The 14,183-nt window shown below is 39.0% G+C and overlaps 1 protein-coding gene across 29 annotated transcripts in view; it reads right to left on the bottom strand.

Annotated features, from left to right (window-relative positions):
• Positions 1-14,183, bottom strand: part of NRXN1 (neurexin 1) — a 679,845-nt gene that overhangs the window by 344,699 nt on the left and 320,963 nt on the right. For all 29 annotated transcript variants that reach the window (XM_071422858.1, XM_071422867.1, XM_071423014.1 and 26 more), the window contains one exon: positions 13,476-13,666. In XM_071422858.1, the coding sequence (XP_071278959.1) occupies positions 13,476-13,666 (191 nt within the window). The remainder of the gene's footprint in view (positions 1-13,475; positions 13,667-14,183) is intronic.

Here is a 14,183-nt window from a genome sequence, read left to right as displayed (position 1 = left end):
AACCTTTCAGATTCATCTCCTGCTAATTCCTGATATCCATCTTTCAAACCTATTGAGATTGCTATATACAGTCATGCAGTGGCTGCCAGTTATGATGGATGGCTAGCAGAAATCCAGGTCAGTGTGCCAACATATAAACTGGAACTCAGAATATTTTCTCCAGAAAATGTACACTGGAACATTGCCAAATAGGTATCATGTGCAGTGAAGTACAATATATTGAGTCTAAATAAGCTGCATCCCTGCAGCTTACTTACAGTACCTTAAGAGTGTTGATAATTAGACTGATGATTTTATACTATTAAAGATACAATTTTTACAAATACATGTTCTGGATAATGTTTCAATTTTGTTGATGTTCAAAATAACTTTGAGTTCTGGTTTTCAGAATCAAATGTGCATGTAGTTCACACCTAATACAGAAATACATATCTTATGTATTGAGCTGCCATACTGACTATTAGACTTCACCTTTTATAAACTATATAAAAATATTTTTATGACTATGAGGTAATCTTCCCAGATTTAATATCAAATGTTTAATACCATATGTGTTTTGAGTTTGCTGCTGCTGGCATGAAAAGCACTTTCTCTCAGATACAAAATTTTGCAAAGCTCTGGAATTAAAACTCAGATTTTTATTTTTATTTTAAGGTCAGTTAATTTTTTCACTTGGTAATTTTTCTTATCTGCCATCACAAAATGTTTGCATTGTTACTTTTATTTCAGTTAATGATATGCCACTTTCATGTTCATCTCAATGAAGAAGTGGTTTCCAATAAAACTCAATCTATTAGACTTTCAGGCAAGACAAGATTGCAGGAAATATTGTTAATTAAATTTTACCTCAAACCTGTGATGACAGGTATTCAGAAAAGATACAAGATTTTCCCTGTTCCTACTAAGAGAGATCAGAGGACTCAACATAGTGCAATACAAATTCCCTTTCTCACTTATGTAAGTACAGCTTCACTACTGGAAATTTTACTCCAGAGCAAATCCCTTGTTGTGCAGCTGCCTACTTACAGGTGCGAATTACACAGAAGTTATTTCATGAAGTAAGGTACCACAGTTCATCAGATCAATAGTACAAGCTTATGACACTGTGTAAAACTGCCTGGAGCCTAAATGCAACACTAATGCTACCCTGTTACCCACTGAAAATGTGCAACCACTGTTTCTGGGGCTAAAGTTCAGCTGCTGCCTTCCTTGTACATGTTCTCTACTAAAGTTCAGTTTGATTTTTAAATGTGTCCCTGAAAACAACTCATTTTTCTCATATTAATCCCGATTTTCTTTAATTTATAAAGGAAAATAACAAATTTATATAAAATATTCACCAATTGTCATAGACAAAGTTGCAGGTAGTAAAAGAAAGAGGTGAGGTAATAGAGTGACCCAAGATTTCCTTCTGATCATTAGAAAAGTGTCAAATAAAGCAATTTATTTCAGAATCACACAATTCTCTTCTCTTTTCTTGCATTCAGAGTCAATGCACAGATTTATCTCTCTTTTTCTTTTTTTTGGAGTTGGAGGACTGTCTCCTCTCTTTGTTTTTCTGAGAAAAAAAAAAAGAAAAAAAAGAAAAAGAAAAGGTGTGCATGGCAGGCCAGAGGAATCAGCTGGAAGGCAGCACTTTCAGAGCTAGACCTCCTCATGGCAATGGTGGCACTGCTCAGTTGTGCCATAAGCTCTCCTAAAGAGAAGATTTTAGTGGGTTTAATCTGCATCTTTTACAGGTACTGCAGATCCTCAGTTATTCCCACAGGATCTTTCCTATTTATACCTATTAATCTCTTTACTGACTTCGAGCTGATTTGTGCTTTAATAACAAGTAAATTTAACACAGAAACAAATTGCTAGCTAATAAATTAACCCGAGTTCTCAATGTATTCATTATTGGAATCACACTTATGCAAAAGCACACAGAGCACCACACAACAGTGAGTCACACACAACTGTTGGTAAAACAAATGCCAAGTCCTCCTGTAATAGCTCATCTTTTTTTATCCCAAGCCTCTGCATTTCTTCAAAATAAGAACTTTGCAAATGCTAAACCAAGGAAATGTAAAACAAAGATTGAAAATGCTGTTCTATTTTCTGACTAGCTAATAGCAGTTATTAAGAGTTATTATCTGGCACTAGTGACATTGATGACAGGTCACTTCACTGACTTTTCTCCTTTTCTCCATTCCTGAGAATTCTTACATGATATATGCTGGTGGGCAAAAACCATTGACTTCATTTAACAGCTACCATTGTCTTGAAACATGAGTAGAGAGGGAATAGTTTTTCATGTGTTTATGGTGGTAACAACATAAGAATGCTGCTCAGGTGTGACTGGTGCACCTGGACCCGTTAACAAACCAGAAGCAGGTTGGTACAGAAGATTTGTGACATCAAGCAGCAAGTACTTTAGCCAGGATATAGTTGGGCTTGTTTACTCTCCTACATTTCTGTGTTTCGTGTACATATCTGGTGCTCATTTCTTGAACACCTTTGCTGACAAGAAAGAAAAAACATTCAAATATGGCCCCACGTATGACTAAAAAAAATTAAAAATAAGGAGGATATACAACAGTGTAAGGAATTGTGGCTTGACTTTTTCATAATCCATAAAGACAATATCTCTGGAATATTTTTATATGCCTGAACAAAAGCATCTTCAAATCCATCATGCTCTACAAGAGCAGACATTCTCTCCCCCAGTCTCTTGTTGTGCTGCTGGTTTTAAAAGTACTTTCAGTTATTGTCCTAATTTCTCTTTCCTTTTGGAAGAAGTTGCTTTGTCATGTTTCTAATGTCACGTTGTACTAAATCACTACCCTGGCTAAGATTGAGAATGCTTCTGTGGTGTACTAGGGTGGTGTTAATCCCCAGGAACAAGATGGATGGCCCTGGCATACCGTGGTGGATTCTGAAAACACAGCAGGCATCTCCACAATTCCTTTATATGACACACGAAAATACAAAGGAACATCTGGCTGTGGTGAAGCCAAGGTGTCAGGCACACTTTTCTCCAAATATGCTAGTTCAAAATGATCAAGCATAAAACAGCTTCTTCCCTCAGGCAGGCAAAGACAAAGGAGGACTGCAAAGACTGAGAAATGCCATAGGGAAAGTCTAATCTCAAATGAAAAAAGTGTTCTCTTTATTCCAGTCCCTCCTAAAACAGATGAGCTACTCTTAACAGATCAATAGAAATCACTTTGTAGTATCTTAATAATTGCACTACAAACTTTGTAGTGGAACTCATCCCAGGACAACCCACACAATCCCAACTCATGGTATCTTTAAGTCAACTGAATTGTGAAAATAAATTGCTCTCCACAAGCTGAATATGCACTGGCTAAAAGAACAGACACCTGTTCTGGTGTCTGATCACCAATCAAGGGCTGCTGTCTCAAATGGAAACGTCGGGTAGGCTTTCAGATGTCTTTGACACTCTCTGAAATATGGGAGCCTACTTGGCCTTGATGACCTTCTCAGCTCCCCAGCACACAGAATCACCCACCTTTTGCACATTTGCTTTGTGCAATAGCCAGAGAACAGCAGAGATTTTTCTTTCAAATTTCAGCACACACTTTAGAAAAGGAACTGAGCCTGAATAGTGGGTGAGTGGTCATTCCAGAGTCTCTCCTCACCTTCATCAACCCTGAGCAAACATTTGCTCTTCGTTCCATATCAAAAAAATGTTTGCTCCTTAAAAAAACATTGATGAGACATAATTGCTCTTTTTTTTTTCCCCATAAACCAAGAAGTCTGCACCATAGCCCATTAATAAACAGAAGAACTGTTGACAAAGGCTTAAATGCTGCATCCACACAGCTTCTGCAGCGCATACGCTCCAGCATATGGCTTTTCAAACCCCCTTTGCAGCAGAGAATATGCACTTTGCTGTGCATTCACAGGCCTGCTTGCTGCTAGAGCAAAGCATGACTGGATTTTGTCTACCACTTGCAAGGCAGGGCAATTGAGGGAAGACATGAAAATGTAAACTTAGTGTTTTATGTCCACTTACTCACTTCAAAGAGTCCGTTCCGGAGCTTCAGTATTGATTTGTGGTTGATGTCTTTTGGTTTTGATGTGATTTTTTTTTTTTTAAGAAAAATAGTCTTTTCAAATATTTTTCCTATTGGAGTGATGAATTCTATCACTTTTAGACCCTCTCTCACCTAAGGAGGGAAAGGGTGGCTAGTTTACTTGTCCAGGCTCTGCTGAGTTATCTGTCCTTTCAAATACTTCAGGCAAGAGGCTGTTTTATGATGTGACAGGTGGTGGCTTTCATCTTTCACATTCCCTATACTGATAACCAAACAAGGCAAAATGTTTACAGGCAAATAAAAAGGAAAAAAATAAAGAATAATTTCTAGGTTAGCAAGTCACTCTTTTGGGAAGGAATATAGAAACTGATCTTTTCACCCCAATTCTACACTGCTTTCAGTATCTTTTCTGAATACACTATTAAATGTATTAGGAAAGGGAAAAAAAAAAAGAGAAATCACCAGCACTGAAATGCTGACATTGTGGGTTTTCTTTAGGCACACTTATTGGCACAATAGTGCATATTGTAGTTATTTGTCAAGAGAATTGAACTTTGAAGATATTTCTTCCTTTGAGTGATACTTTACTGTTCTTTTTACAATTTCACTGCAGCACTGCCCTGTAGTCCACACTGACAGAACAAAAAAAAAAGGCAAGGAGAATTAAGAGGTACCAGAAAGAATTTACAGTTGATGGGTGCACCAGGAACAGCATCTTCCAGTTTTCACTTGCCACCAATATCCACGGCAGTCCACAGTGGAGATACAGGTGCTGCTCCACCTCCAATCTCCTGATTCCATCACACTACACAGAACTACACTGAAGACTTTCCACAGGTCCACAAATATTCTTCTGCCAAGAAACTTTTCCTTATGGTCTGCTGGGTGTGCTGTCCAATTCTGCACCCACCTCTCAGTGCTCAGATTTCATTCTTATTACAATTTTAAACTGGAGTTTAGTGCTCCTTGGGGATTACACAAATGTGCCCATGTTTCACAGGCAAGCAAAGCTGTGTCATAGGGAGTGCTGGTGTGTGAGAAACAGTAACCACACAACAATGTCCTCAGGAGATAAGCATTGAATAGACAAAAGCAGATATTCAAGAAGTGCTCAAATCTGAAGACTTCTCCAGGTTAAAACCCACCATTTCCCCAACAATTCTGTTCTCAAAAATAATTCTTTTTCTCACAAGAAACAGTCACACGAAAACATTTAGCATTTTCCTGACAATAATATTCCTCAGAGTCCCAGTTGCTCTATTTCTCTCTGCTTGTTTTTACCTCCACTAAAGACTAGATGAAGAGCATTGGCATTGAAAAAGATTAAACAGATGTAAAACCAAAGCAGTCTGCTTGTGCAATGGACTGTGAGGAAAGTTGGTGATGCATGTTAAATGGTAAATAATAAAATCTAATTGCCATATAAACGTGCGTGGCAATCCATCTCCCACATAATCAATGCTGGGCCAATTACTCTGCATGAGGGGGATGGCTGTGGTGGAGAGGTGAGGCATTCAAGCACATCAAATGCCCTTCATTTCTTTCCTGTTCTGACCACTTCTAGAGATTGCACACAGCTCAAAAATAGACACAATCTAACAAAGCTGGCATTTGCATGGCATAGTATATTCAGATCTCCCTTCTTCCTGCACTAATTTTTTCCCTCTCTGCTTTATCAGCCAACACATGCTCGTTGCAGAGCTTGCTTTCAAAATAGTGAGGAATTCCTCTTTCCAACAGACCTACTAGACCCCAGACATCATCATCTGCAAAACTCTTCCTTTGGCTAGAGCTCCACATAAAGCTACCAACCAGCTGAGGTGCTAAACATTCTTATTTGGAATGCAGGCTGGCAGAGTGTAATTTTTATATGATATTTCTTTCATCAAGACAATCACATTCAGACTCTGAGGATATTCCACGGAGCTGCCCTTTTGCAAAAAGGATTGCTCAGTTAAAATACCAAGGTTAATGACAGTTCACAGCAGCACATTTTAAAGCAAATTTAGGATGTGTTTCTTCACTCTGTGTATCTGTGGGGGGGGGGGGGTAGGATGCAGTGGATGCATATTTATGCTAAATATTCAGAGGTTTTGGTAAGTTTTAAGAGCATCTATGTTTCCTGTATAATTCTTAACATAACTTTTCCTTGGTGTTCCAGAAAGGCTTGAAAGAAATTCCACAATTATCATCAGTAATAACCTGCACGTCAAACAGCTGTAGGAATGAAGGCAAATCTATCCAGTCATATATGTATGACAGACTGAAAAGAACAGGGGAAAAGAGGCAGAAAACAAAAACCCTTTCACCATGTACTGACAGACTATTGCATTGTAACTGACTTCATAGTGCAAGCTCTAGAATATATTTATTTAACCTAGAACTGCTGGAATAAATTTTCAATTTTTTACCCCATCTTATAGTTTTGGTGACTTGGATACAATTTCTGAAAGCTTAGCACTATCAAAATTATTTTCACAACCTGGTAGACAGCATTGTTCAGAAGCAGTATGTGAAAAGTGGTCAAAAAAGAAGAATAAAGGAATTCCATTAGACCAGGTTGTCCAATGACCTATTGTTTTCTACTCCTAGAACTTTGCTAGGAAGTTCTAGGCTTCTTTGGTTCTTCCTGCCTACATAGGAGGATCCAAAGAAGAGCCCTAAGTCCCTTGTTTTTCCTCTGTACAGGGTCTGCTTTCCTTTACTATCATGAAGACATTTGCCTGTCAAGAAGCTGCATTTGCCATTGTCTACTCCAATAGGTCACACTGGGAAGTTGTATTTGCTGTTGACAGTATTTGGAACTCTGTATTTGGAACAGAACATTATTTCTGCATGAAGAATTCACAGCCCACTGGCAAGGTTATTACATTTAGCTCAGGCATGATTATTGAGAAATTTAGGCATTAATACTTGCTCATTTGTACAATGTTCTGTGCTTCTAAAAGCTTTGTTTCTCTAGTGATAAAAATATAAAGGATCACTGCTGTTGATGGAGACTTTGCAATGTAGAGAAAAAAACATATAATGAGGCAACAATAATAACTGCCTCAGTATAAAACAACAGAGAGAAATATTACATGAAATTAAAACAGCTTCAATTTCCACTGCTGAAACAGGAATTCCTCATTATGATCAAGATTAATTTAGCTCAGCATGAATAACCTACTTTGACAGGAAAATGAAATATCAATAGATTAAGGGACTATTGCAAATCATCAATGAATATGCCAGGCTAGTAGATCTACTGATAATTTAGTTAATTGCATTCAAAGTTTACAAGGATGAATTAATTGCCAAGCAAATCTTTATGCACATTGAAGAACTCTAATTTGGTACATTTGCAAAACTACTGGTGAAATCAGAAATTAATAGAACTACATTTTTTTCAGGTGCTTCAGTCTAGTCTGTTTTCACAGTATTGGACAGAACAGCAAATGGAAAAGCAAACACAGATAGAAGCAGCAGCAGCCCTATCTCAAAAGAATAAAGGAAGCTAGGGGCCAGTGAAGAGATACAGAAATGAAAGTAAAACAGACAACAAGAGATCTAGACAGGTTATTTTAATCCAAGTAGGCTGATTCTGATGTGTGCTCTAATATGAATAGCATTTTTTGAGGATGCAGTGATATGAAAGCCCAGGAATAACATATGCTTACAATGGGCTCTAAAACTGACATTTGGGAAGGCCACATGAAAGATGATGACAGTGAGACAAGTTGAAATTATGAATGTCAGTTCAAAAAAGCAGGTCTTGACAAATGAAATGATGCACAGGCAGCAAAAGTTAACCCATAAATGCTGAGCTGTGCAGGCTTTTTTCCAGAATGGTGATTTCCTTCTAAAATTATATATATTTAGCCCAATATCAAGATTGGGATGACTGCAGATCATCTTAGAGGATACAGCATATCTGTGAATATATTCTGTGATCTGGAAAGTTTAAAATTGGATTGGATACTGAAGCACTGAAACTACCAACTCATATAAAAGTTTGCAACTAATTATTGTTCAGTCTAAAATAACTGCCGCAGTCTTTTCCTTCTTGTTTGATAAGAGTGCAATATCTCAGCTTCTAATTTCAATTTATAAACAATTAAAATGCTAAAATATTTTAATTTTCTAATGGGTATTCCAAGGGAATTCTGACTGGATTTTGCAGGGTTTTTTATACCTGCTGTTTAAAAAAGTGTGTGAAAGCTCTGGGGATTAAAATACTGCCTATATGTGTAGGAGAGAAGCAAGAGGAAGATTAAACCCTGGTAGGTAAGTGGATATAAAGTGTGCTTGAGGATGTCCTCCTCCTCGGAAGCAGATCATGCATCTTCAAGTACTTATAAAATAAAATAATTTCTGACAGAACTATGGTTTCCCATACCACACTGAAAAAAAAATGTGGAGAGGGAAGAGACATTATAGACATTGTAAAACCCACAGCCTGAAAAAGGGAGACAACATTTCTTTGGCAACAGAGAGGAACAAGGACCACAAAATGGTTTGTGTTGGAATGGACCTTAAAGATCATTTTTTCCAGCCTCTTTGCCATGGGCAGGGATAACTTGCATTAGACCAGGTTGCTCAGAGCCCCATCCAACCTGGCCTTAAACATTTCTGGGGATGGGGTATCCACAGCTTCTCTGGGCAACCTGTGCCAGTGCCTCACCAACCTCACAAGGAAGAATTTCTTCCTAATATCTAACCTAAATCTACCCTTTCAGTTTGAAGCCATTCCCCCTTATCCTGTCACTACAGGCCCTTGTAAAAAAGTCCCTCTCCAGCCTTCTTCCAGGCTTCCTTCAGGAACTGGAAGCCAAAACTTAGGTGACCCCAAAGCCTTCTCCTTCCCAGACTGAGCAATCCCAACTCTCTCAGCCTTTCCTCATAGCAGAGGTGTTCTACCCCTTGGATCATCTTGGTGGGCCTCCTCTGGCCTGGCTCCAGCAGCTCCCTGTCCTTCCTGTGCTGGGAGCCCAGAGCTGGATGCAACATTCCAGGTGGGATCCCAGCAGGGCAGAGCAGAGGGGCAGAATCCCCTCCCTGCCCTGCAGCCCACGGTGCTCCTGACACAGCCCAGGACACATTTGGCTCTCCGGGCTGCAGCACACGTGGCCAGGCTGTCAGCACCCAGGACACCCCTCTGGCTGTCCTGAGCAGCCAAGACCCCTGCCAGGGGGCTCAGAGACCCTGGCACAGAGCCCAGGATGCCTGTGGCTTTGATTATGACCCGTGGAGCAAATTACCAACCTTAGATGAAGATCAACAAGCCACAACAGTTTAAGTAGAATATTAGCAAAGTTATCACAGGGTAGAAAAGTAGATTTTAGGGTTTTTGGTATGGGGGTTCAGAAGGCAAGATGGAGGGATCTGGGCATGTCCAGCCTTTCTCCTTCTTCTTCTTGGCCTCCACCTTCTGCTGTGATGTTGGCACTTACAGATTGGTTTAGAGTAGAAGCTCACTGTCTAACATAGGTGATAGGTACTGGAAAGTAATTGTAAATATGTTATACGTAGTTTTTAGTATAAAGACATAACACCACCCTGGGGGCAGGCAGAGTGCCTGAACTGTCTTGCTGAGCTGACCTTGGCAGGGCAGGAGAAGATTTTTTATAGATAAGATACAATAAACAACCTTGAGACCGAGAAATGAAGAGCCCTGACTCCTTCTTCAAGCGCCGGGCTGGGAAAAGAGACTTTGGAACTCTTCTAGGGGTCACTCTGACCAGCCAGAGACCCCAACACCAGGTCACATCCAGCCCCCCATCCACCAGCACCCCCAAGTCCTTCAGGGCAGGGCTGCTCTCGATCTGTTCATTCCCCTGCCTCTGTTGACAGCAGGGTTTGCCCCATCCCAGGTGCAGCACCTGCTCTTGGTCTCATTAAACCTCATGAGAGCACAATGGGCCCACTTCTCCAGCTTATCCAGGTCCCTCTGGATGGCATCCTGTCCTCAGGTGTGCCAACCACACCACCCAGCTTGGTGTCATCAGCAAATATGCTGAGGGTTCACTCACTGCCTCTCTCTGTGTCAATAACAAAGGTATTTAATAACACTGGTGCCAATGAGGACCCCTGAGAGACACCACTTGTCACTGCTGTCCATCAGGACTTTGAGTTGTTGATCACCACTGAATGCAACTGTCCAACCACTTTCCATCATTAAATCCACCATTAAATCCACCTCTCTCCAGTCTGGGGGAAAAGGATGTTGTGGCTAACTGTTTCAAAGGCTTTACAGGAGTCCAGATAAATGACATCTGTAATCTTTCCCTTGTCCACCAATGTAGGCACTCCATCAAATAAATAATTTTCTCTTGTTTTTCCTGTGCCTTTTGAGGCTACTCATACTCCTCAGAACATCAGAGCGCAGCATCAAGTACAGCAAGCAAGAATTCCCCTCCACCCAACTCTTTCAGGCCTTGAGTTGCAGCCATGCCAACCATCTGAGCTATCCTGAAAGCAGGACAGAGAATCTGCTCATGAAATAAATGAAAGGAAATTTGCTGTGTAACTGTGCTGGCAGGCTTGAGCTGCACTGCTTTTGCTGTTCAGACTCATTTATCTTTACGGGTTATTGCTAGAACTGCACCTCAGCACACTTTGCTAATTTTCCCTGTGAGGAAAAATAACACAGTTCTTGGAATCCAAACACAGAATTATTTTCAATCATTTATTTGTCCCCAATTTATAATTTACCCATCTAATTACAGCAATAATTAGGCTGCAGGATGTAATATATGTGTTTCCACAGGTAGCTGCTGAAATTTTACCAGAGGTAATGCAGGGAACTGATGTGTGTGATAATGAACTTTCTGTGTTATATAGCCAAATCCTACACCCAAAAGGAAACATATATTGGAAATTCTCTCCCATACTTTTATGGCAGCTGTCTGCTCTCCCAGACAACTTCCATGCTGTGCAGGCTCAACAACACAATCTGTGTCTTATCTTTGTGCTGAATTCACTGTGTATTTGCAAAAACCCACATATAGCGGGTTTCTTTTTCTAGGATGAGCTTGGATTTCAAAATCAGAAATCTGGTAACTCTACAATTACTCAGAATGGCTGCAGGTTTCATACTATCTGCACACATCTATATTTTTCCTAATGATAACTCTGATTAAGCAGATATAGTGATAACTATTGATATCTGGTTAAGCAGATACAATTGATATCAATACACTATTGATAGCAGGAAGTGTGATTTTGCATTTGCTTTGTTGCCAAGGCTAAGATAGTACAGGACAATGAATTAACTGCAACTATTTATATCAGGAAAGTATATGGAGGGTTTATAGCACAACAGAAACATGCCATTGCAAGCAACACAGATATAAAATAGAAAAGAAGCAACTACTATAATTTCTACTAAATAATAAGGAAGGAAAAACAGTAATGAAAGGCAATTTTTTCTCCCTTTTAGCCTGCTGGCTAAAAAGTATCAGCTTGAATCCCCTCCCAAATCCAACCAAAATTCTCATTATATACATTGTGCCATATTTAAAGGAACCTGAGAAAAATACAGTATAATACATTTAAATCAATAATCTAAAATGAGGCATACGATTAAGAGAAGACAGATGCTGAGGACCTGTGTATGCTAGACCAGTTTTAGAGAGGTGTTTGCTATATATTCCTGCACTGAACACGTCATACTTGTTATTCTTTCACTATCCACCTTCCCTGGGTGGTAAATTATAGAAAATCACCTAACACAATTCACCTTAGTCGCTTCAAATCTCAGTATGGTTTCTCTTTTCGTGCTCCTCATTCCTTTTTTTTTTATTATTATTCCGAAGGAATTCAAGGTTAGAAAACGCGGCAGCTATGGATACAGTTTTACTTCAAAAGCGTAAGGCGAAAGCAGCATTTTCAAAGTGCCGCACACAAAGGGATGCTCAGGGATGTTCAGGGATGTTGGGTTTTGCAGGCTGCTTTTTTTTTTGCTGAGCCCTGGCAGCGCCTTCGGTGAGATCACAGCGCTCTCTAGTGCCTTCAGCGAGCACATGGAGAGAACCTGAGCCCCTTTCCTTAAATAAACCGGCACACCAAGGACCCACCACAATCGCTTTGGAAAATACGTCGAATAAAATGGCTGTGTTAATTATCAGCTCGCAACAGGATTGGTTTGGGTTTTTTTGTGGTTTTTTTTTTTTTCCCTACCCACGCCTGATTTAGCTACTAGGAAAAGAGGCAAACATATTAAAGACATACAGATATGCATAAATAGTACTGGCCATTTTAAGAATGTCAAGGAACAAGCTGGATGCGTTTTCTACAGCATCAAAAACAATGTTGAAATATTAAACTTCATCAATAAAAAATCGATTATGTTTAAAAGAGTGCAAGCCCGAGAAATAGCGTGTAACAAATTTCAAATGCTGCTTTAGGAATGGAGTGTGAGCCACCCAAAAAGCTTTATCAGAAATGCCAAGTTTTTAAATAGAAGAATCTCTTATTGAAGATTATGACATATCAGGATACTGTTTTCACAGTCTTTCTTACAATCTTAATAGCACTTTCAAGTGAGGCAAACGTGTAAAATATCACAAAATCCAGCATAATTACCAAGGTCAGCTCATTATCTGTGACTCAGAGGCACTTAAAAGAAAATTCAGCAAGGAATAAGCTCTTGATGGAATATTAATATCTACTTTGAACATCCTGGCTTTTGAAATATCATATTTCTTTGACTGTTATGAAATTTCAGTTTTCCTGCCAACAGCCTTTTTAAAGAATGGTAAAATACACACTACTTTTCCACATGACCAGGACAAATATTCTTATGTCTGATTAGGTAGTCATTATTTTAAAAGTATACCTATACCTCCTTTCAAAAAGATATTTTCCTCAGATGCAAATTAGTTTTTCAGAAACCCATCCACAGAACTCATTACTATCACTTATTTTAAAATATACATATGTTTATAAAAAATAGATCTTAAAAAATCTAGCTGGATTTTATAACATGTAGGTTCAGTGCAGGTAACAAAGTTTACCCCACCTGCCACGGAAATAATGATGCATTGCATATTACATACTCATTTAGATGAGTAGGTTATGCTACTTATATGACCTATGTTCATGTAAAAGTCAAGTTTTTACATAGACATTGTAAGCCTCCTTTAGTCCCTCAACTATATTTTGATTTATATGGGCCACTTTGTGTTATTATAATTTCCTATTTTTTTTTTTAATTTTAATTTTTTTATTCCCATGGGATCTTCACATGTTTCAAGTTGTACCTACCTTTGTAGAAGTACTTCTAAACTGGCATTGTCAGGTTAAGATGATGTAATCGCTTGTGATCATACTGATAATTACAAAATAAAATGTTTCATACAATAATACACAATTATACAGTACTGGGATTTATTCTGTTTATTATTCTGTAATGGCCCTCAAAGTAGATAATACAAGAATCACTGTACTTACTTTTTAGATCTAGATTTCTGGCTCCTGCTGTGCTCTGTGTTGTGATTTTAGTGTCAATCTTTACAGTGTGTAGGTTGTTGGTGTCCCTTGATATCATGACATTATGCCACTGGTTGTCATTCAGAGGTTTATTAGAACTTCCCTTGATGAGGTTGGCACCATTTCCCAAGTCAAACACATAGTGTAAATACCTGGGAAAAGAGAAAAAATTGGAAAAGTTTCCTTTTTCTTTACATAGCAAGGGGGCAATAATTAATATGTCTAATATTTTCTATTTGCTTGTACTCCTCAGCAGCGCTGGCTAAACCAGAGGACAACAATGAATGCCAGATGGGGAAGCAACTGTGATTCCAAGAAATTGCCACTTGTTTGGATGAGTTGAGGTGCAGTCCCAAGTTTCTGGAAAGCAACGAGCACTCCATGTACCAAGACATGCATACATACGTAGAGAGAGAGAACAAGAGGGAGGCTACAAACTAGCACTTCTTTGTGGTAAGCACCAGAGAAGTTATACCTATTATTTACTTTCATACATTTCAGCCATCTAGCTTCATCTGAAAGAAAGAGTCACAATAAAGCACATGAAGTTCAACAGGAAGAAACATTTATCCATCACATCTATCCAGTCAGAAAAAAAAAAAAAAAAAAAAGATTTGCATCCTAAACTTTCCCGTGTATTCCTCCTGCACACACATTTTGAATGGACTG

The sequence above is a fragment of the Agelaius tricolor genome, unplaced genomic scaffold (genome assembly GCF_023055355.1).
Source record: "Agelaius tricolor isolate 1412-34295 unplaced genomic scaffold, bAgeTri1.0.p SCAF_1, whole genome shotgun sequence".
In the NCBI taxonomy this organism is placed as follows: domain Eukaryota; kingdom Metazoa; phylum Chordata; class Aves; order Passeriformes; family Icteridae; genus Agelaius; species Agelaius tricolor.
This window is presented reverse-complemented; position numbering and strand designations above follow the sequence as displayed.